Source organism: Helobdella robusta (genome assembly GCF_000326865.2).
Source record: "Helobdella robusta unplaced genomic scaffold HELROscaffold_1, whole genome shotgun sequence".
NCBI lineage: Eukaryota > Metazoa > Annelida > Clitellata > Rhynchobdellida > Glossiphoniidae > Helobdella > Helobdella robusta.
In genome coordinates this window covers 1,611,870-1,619,391 of record NW_008703570.1, presented here as the reverse complement: position 1 = coordinate 1,619,391, position 7,522 = coordinate 1,611,870, and the positions used below count along the sequence as shown (strand labels likewise).

General features: G+C 33.2%; 1 protein-coding gene across 1 annotated transcript in view; it reads right to left on the bottom strand.

Moving 5' to 3' along the window:
* The window catches only part of HELRODRAFT_63211 (hypothetical protein), a gene marked incomplete at both ends in the record, with an annotated part of 12,470 nt that extends 5,330 nt beyond the window's left edge, over positions 1–7,140 (bottom strand). Inside the window, 8 exons of the mRNA XM_009010543.1 lie at positions 3,973–4,034; positions 4,898–5,023; positions 5,082–5,144; positions 5,329–5,394; positions 6,371–6,548; positions 6,630–6,762; positions 6,846–6,947; positions 7,054–7,140. Of these exons, the coding sequence (XP_009008791.1) occupies positions 3,973–4,034; positions 4,898–5,023; positions 5,082–5,144; positions 5,329–5,394; positions 6,371–6,548; positions 6,630–6,762; positions 6,846–6,947; positions 7,054–7,140 (817 nt within the window). The remainder of the gene's footprint in view (positions 1–3,972; positions 4,035–4,897; positions 5,024–5,081; positions 5,145–5,328; positions 5,395–6,370; positions 6,549–6,629; positions 6,763–6,845; positions 6,948–7,053) is intronic.
* Positions 7,141–7,522: the final 382 nt, after the last annotated feature.

The following is a 7,522-nucleotide window of genomic DNA, read 5'->3' as shown; positions in this document are numbered from 1 at the left end:
TATCACACTACCATGACTGCCACAACCAGCAATTATCCCGCAAAATATTAGAAGATCATACTAAAATATTAATGAAAGACACTAATTTTAACAGACTACAAATTTTAGAATCCCTATTTTTTAATATTTATAAACCTAATTTGAACAAACAAATTTATTCCAATTTTATTTTACCTTCATCACGAAATGTTTAATTTATTATTATTATTATTAACATAATATTGCACATATAATATATTTTATTATGTTATATTACAAAATAATTGTTTATTATACTTAATTTAACTACTTACGTTATTTAACTTTAATCGTTACGTTACTTTCGCGCTCAACTCTTATTACGTCATCTGACAGTTTATTATGTTTTATTTGAATTAATATTAAATTGCCTGAAGATGAATTATAAAATTCGAAACGTCGCTTAATAAATAATTATATAATGAATATTGGTGTTCTAATTTTTAATTTAAATTATAATTATAAAAAACTAATAAGAAAAATAGAAAATCTTAATAAAAAATTAAATAACAATAATATAAGCATCGCGTGTAATGAAATATATATATATATATATATATATTTCATTACATATATATATATATATATATATATATATATATATATATATATTTTCTATACCAAATCTAGATAGATCAGAAGAATGAAATGAAGTTCATACCTTTTAATAAATGTTTGACTTTACATTATTTAAGCACACGCACACACGCACAAAATAAAAAATTACGTTATAACCAAATACTAATGAAAGAGTTATAATAAAATTTGAAATAATAGTTAATATCTGAAATAGTATAAGAGAATAGTATAAGAAAGTCAAATTGACTAAATAAATTGACTAAAAACTTTAGCGAATTAATCAATAAAGTCAGAAGAATTACAAAATTTATCTTGATTAATTAATTAATTAAAAATGTACATTATAGTAAGCATAATTTTAATCAATCTAAATACTCAAAAGAATGCAAATTATATTCTAAAAGTGGTTTTAATTGTATTGTAGTAACTTTTAACTAACTAACCAGTTTTAATTTTAATTCAGTTTTTTTTTAATTCAGTTAGACCACCAATCACTAGCCAGTACAGATTGGAGTACATACAAAACCGTTTCGATGAACGCTGCAACTACAGTTTGTGGGAAAACTGGTACAAAACCTCAGCATGAACGTGACACTTGGTGGTGGAATGACAGTGTACAAAATGCAATAGCTGAAAAGAAAGTGGCATACAAGCAATGGCAAAAATCAAAGTCTGTAGATGACCATAAAATTTTCCGTGAGAAGAACAACTATGCAAAACGTCAAGTTGCACTGGCTCGGACAGATCAGTGCAGAGAGTGGCTCACTAAAAGCAAAGGTGAACAAATGAAATCTCTGTATCGTATAGCAAAACAAACAAAGCGTACGAAAAAAGACATAGTTGGTGCCTCATGTATCAAAAACGACAAAAATGAGATGGTTCTTGAACAAGATGAGATCAAGCTACAGTGGAGAGAATACTTCAATCGTCTGTTAAACGAAACAAATCCCATCAATGTTAACTTTGACGCTCCACCTATCGAAGGTCCGATTCCAGATATCACTTTAGAGGAGCTTACAGAAGCTCTGAAAGCTATGAAGGATGGAAAGGCAGCAGGGCCCTCGGGACTCACAAATGACATTATCAAAGCATCTGGTACTGCAGGTATCCAAGCGTTACTACAACTTTGCCGTGAAATCTGGAGAAATTGCTCAATGCCGATTGAATGGAACTATAGCATGACATCCCGCTATACAAAGGCAAAGGTGATCCATTGAACTGTTCATCATATCGGGGTATACGTCTGTTAGAACGCTCCCTGAAAATTGTCGAAAAAATCATTGAGAGAAGATTAACGTTGTGCATCACAATCGGAAATTATCAATTTGGTTTCCTAGCGGGGAAATCAACAATTGATGCAATTCACATCCTTCGGCAACTGCAAGCATCAACAACTATCACACATTTTTGTAGACCTCGAAAAAGCATTTGATCGAGTTCCCCGTGAAGCAATCAGGTGGAGTCTATGTCGACAACTCATTCCAGAATATCTTGTTCGACTTGTGATGGAAGTGTATACGAATACTAAGACTCTCATCAGCACAACGGTTGGAAACACAGATGCATTTGACATCGGCGTTGGAGTTCACCAAGGCTCGATTCTCAGTCCACTGTTATTTATAACTGTGATGGAAGAAATTAATGAACTGGGTGGGGTATTATGTGGAAAGAAATGGTCAGTGAAGATGAAAGGGAGGGTATATAAAGCATGTGTGAGAGCAGCGATGGTATATGGTGGTGAAACTTTGGTGTTGAGGAGAGAGGAGGAAAGTGTACTGCAGAGGGCTGAAAGAGCTATGGTGAGGATGATGTGTGGGGTTAAAGTGAAGGATAGGAGTAGTACAGAGCTGATGTCGATGATGGGACTGAATGAGGACATTGTGACATTGATAAGGAGATCGAGATTGCGGTGGTATGGACATGTGTTGAGAAGAAATGAAAGGGTCGGGATAAGGCGAGCGTTGGAGTTCGAGGTTGAAGGAGTGATAGGAAGGGGCCGTCAGCGATTGGGATGGAGAGAGCAGGTGAAGAAGGACAGAGTGAAAGCGGGGTTGCGTGATATTGAGGCGAGTGACAGATGCGAATAGCGTCGAGGGGTATTTCGGTTTCATCATAGGTAGCTAAACGGCAACCCCCGATCTCGGGAAAAATGTCGTCTAAACGTGTGTTGTTGTTGATGGAAGAAATTACAAAACCGATACGCAATGGTGACATTTGGAATCTAATATATGCTGATGAGATCGTTTTAACAGCCACGTCTTGAGCAGAATGCAGCACTGATGTTTGAAGATTGGAACACCAGACTCGCCGATCATGGATTCAAAGTCAACATCAGCAAAACCAAAGCAATGAACACTGGTGAACCCATCCAATTCACAGCTACTGGACGATGGCCCTGTTCAGTTTGTAAAGCTGGTGTAGGTAGCAATTCAATCAAGTGTCAGCAGTTTAACCAGTGGTGTCACAAACGTTGTTCAAAAATAATTGGTACTTTATCTAAAGTGTCCAATTTTGTTTGTCCTGCTTGCATCAATCCACAACAACAAATTCGAAATAGCACTGTTTTTGAAGCCATTAAGGTAGAGAAAGTCACATCGTTTCAATATCTAGGGGATGTTCTGGATTGTACTGGAACAGCTGAAGCTGCCGTTCGAGCACGCATACGTGCAGCCTGGAATAAATGGCATCTCCTTGCCTCTATATTGATGCGGCGTGACATCCCACTACCACTACGATCGAGACTTTATAAATCTGTGATACGTCCGGTGTTGTTATATGGTGCAGAAACATGGACAATGACAACCAAACTGGAACAACTTCAACGAACCGACATGAAAATGCTCCGATGGATGCAACGAATTAGTCTGTAAGACCACATCAAATCTACCGAAATCCTGCGTCGTGCTGGTTTAGATGATATAAAGGACGAATGCCGGCAACACCGTCTGCGGTGGTTTGGTCATGTCAAACGAAGTGGAAACAGTGCCATAACTTCTCTTGCAGATGTTGAAGTACCTGGCACACGTCCCAAAGGCCGTCCAAAGAAGTCCTGGTCGCAAACAATCTAGCAAGACATGAAAGCTCTAAATTTAAATGATATGGATACAACTGATCGTCTAACTTGGCGCAAAAAGTTGATGGCAAAGAAAACAACGTCCTACCTCGGGAAACTGGGTCTCTGGACGCAAAACGAAGAATGATTATTGATTTGATTGATTGTAGTAACTTTTAATGGTGTGTGTGTGTGTGTTTGTGTGTGTGTGTGTAACATAGCAGCATCGTGAATATAAAAGCATATACATATATATAATATGAATATTGCGTTTATTGAATATAAAAGCAAGCATTGGTAATGCAATTAGAAGTGCATATAACCTTCATTGCGTGGTTTTAAAATTAGTTCAATTGCTGTGATCCAATCACTTTGTATTAAACATCTGCAATGGAATAGGCATAAATAAATTAATCAAAAAATCATCTTTAGAAGACTGCACATTAAAAAACAAATGGTAAAACCTTAAAGAACAGTCACCAGAGCAACATAAAATAAGCACTAACCTAACAAAATTAATAATTCCATTCGTTCCAATGTGCACTAATTTTGTCTTTGGAATATTTACCATATTTGTGAACGAATAATAGCCTAAAATATTCTTCCTACTTTTTCAATTTATATATCTGAAGATCAAAATTTCTGATGCTGTCCCCACTGCAACTCTTTGCTCCAACTCAACTCTGCTCCAACTCAACTCTTTGTTTCAACTCAACTCTTTGCTCCAACTCAACAGTTTGATTAAACTCAATTCTTTGCTCCAACTCAACTCTTTGCTCCAACTCAACAGTTTGATTAAACTCAATTCTTTGCTCCAACTCAACTCTTTGCTCCAACTCAACAGTTTGATTAAACTCAATTCTTTGCTCCAACTCAACTCTTTGCTCCAACTCAACAGTTTGATTAAACTCAATTCTTTGCTCCAACTCAACTCTTTGCTCAAACTCAACAGTTTGATTCAACTCAATTCTTTGCTCCAACTCAACTCTTTGCTCCAACTCAACTATTTGTTCCTAACAATAATTTTTCCGACTCAAATATTTGTTTCACCCAATTATTTTCTTCACCCAATTATTTACACCAACAGACTTATTTGCTCCAAGCCAGTTATTTGCTATGAATCCCAACACAATTTTATAGGACAACAACGACATGGTGAAAAAATTTCACTAAAAAAACAAAATAAACATGAAAAAACTCCAAATTTAGATCCTCTAAAGAATGTTAAAAGAAGAAAAAACTACAAACTTTCCAACACGAGAATTGCATACTTCTGTTGCTCCAAACCGTTGCATGCCAAAGTAGTTGATGAAACCATTGCGCTTCAACATTGACAATGAGTTTTCAATGCATACATTCGCACCATCAAGATTTCTACACAATTTAAAAGTTTTTAAACTAAGGGAATAAAAATTTTTCAAAAATAAATTACCTAATAATTATTTCAAAATGATTCCCTTTCAAATCCCCCAATTTCAATGGCGTTTTGGAGGTTCTGAATAAACATTTTAGTGGAAATTTAAATATAAACAATACAATTTCTCAACTTAAAATCATTACAACTAACATACATAGTGGGACATAAAATAAAATTTTTAAAGTTGAAAGTAAAATCTGTGTAACTTGATTTTTTTTATATGAAAAATATATACACATAAATTTCTATAAAGTGTATAAACCTAAAATCTCCAAGTGTAACATTCTTCAAACATTTGTTGAGTCCAGCAAGTTTTCTAGGATGAACTCTGATAGTGTTATATTTCAATTCATGATTTTAACTACAATTTGCTTGAAAAATTTTAAGCTGGTTTCATGTCTATAGTCAAGTTGGATGGCTATAACTTTTGACAATAATATCACATAAAAACGTTTGTCCAATAAAACATGGTTCTAAATGTAAAAAAAACGGCATTTAACCTAGTCATAATTTAATCACTAAATTCGATGATTGATTTATCACAATTTTGCAGCATTTGTTTTTGGCCTTCATGGACAAAATGGTCAATATTCAACAAGCACATAAATACATAACAGTATAATCGTTCTATTCTATTAGCAATAGAAAACTTAACCTCAGTTTGTCTCCACTGCATTCTTTTCATCAGAAGCACATCACCTACCTTACTATCATGTGTCAAGCAGCCTTAACAAATTATTCACCAAAATTTTCAAAGTTTTAAATTTTTCGGATTTTGGCATTAAATGTACCTTCTAACATTCATCGTCATCAGTTTTTAGCCACACGATGTTCAGACACATTAATAGCAAGTAAATTAGAGAAAATGATTTCTAAGCATGAAAAGAAAAAGATGCATTCTGTACGCAATAGAAACGCAACTCAATCAACGTTGAACACCCACCCACTACTGGTCTTAAAGATCTAAGTGGAGGACTTGTTATGTTACAAAGTTGCATCCAAAATATGGTCAATGAATTAACTAGCCTACATTGATCATATTTTCAACAGACTTAAATTGTGTATACAAGTTATTTGTAATTTTTATACTGCTTGTTAACAAATTGATTGATAATCAGTTTGTTAAACATGACATGACAAAAATTAAAAACCTTATCATCATATAACTAGCTCTAATCCCTCATTAACATTTCAAAAATATTTTTGAAAAATCAGATAACCAGACAAACTTTATAGAAGTGTGCTACAGTTACATAATAAATAAAAATGAAATTCTGGTGAGAAAAAAAGATCAATATCTTAACCCGTAAGCTGTAACTTCTTGAGTTGTTATTGCTCTCTTGTCCTTGGTCCCAGCAAAAGAAAATAAAGAATGATTCACTCTCAAGATAGTTGATATGTACTGAATGGCTTCCATAGTACTCTTATTCTCTTTGTACAGAACAAACTTGCAATAATCTCTAAAATGATTTTTGGAGTTATCTGAAATAATTGAAACATTAAAATGTTAAAAACTTTTTTTTTGAAAGATTAAAATCTATGTAGAAGATTCAATTGTGAAACCTCTTTTATTTCCCCCAACAGTGACAATAATGTTTTTTTCATTATTCATTGATGTTGTTTCACTGGATAATTTAGGAAAATGATTTCTTATATAATTATGCATCTTTGTTCGAACTTCTTTGTCATCTTTTACCTTTGAAAAAGATTAATAATTACATTCTGCAAAACAATTTGCTAGTTAACAGTAAATGTTCGATTCAATTATGAATGTCTAACTTGAACAATAAATTTTTCAGTTGATTCCTTAGGAGACCCTGATAAACGTTTGAGAACGTCCAATTGTTCCTCTGTGAACAAACAAGCCCCATCTTCATCGACCTTAAAAAAGTATTTAATCTTTTTGAAATGCCAACAAGCTTAAATAAATTAAAATTTTTTTTAGAAATTCTGCCAAAATTAGAAGTAGAAACTTTCAAATAAAAACCTCTGCATCTTCTTTAAATGAAATATTAGTCAGGTGAACAACATTCCCATCCAAATTAATTTCATGAACAATAAAATCTGAATACCTTAATTAAATGTATAATATAAAATATATTGCAGGAACTTGCGTTATTAAAACTGATTGGTTTGATATATTTACAAATGATATATTTCATTATCCCAGTGGGTAGATTGCTCACAAAAAACATTACATCTGTCATTTACAAAGATGGCTTTAGTTAGAATATAAGCCAGAATAAATATTTAATATTCAATTTGTATGGGAAGTGAATAAATCATTAAAAATGTCAGAATGCATTGAAGACATTATATAATGGAAACTAATGAAAGCAAATTATAATGCAAGCGGACAATTTATTAAAGAATATTTATAGTACTGTATATGTTATATATGGCATACTACATACTCAAACCAAGCTTGGCACACTATAATATAATTAATTTAAATC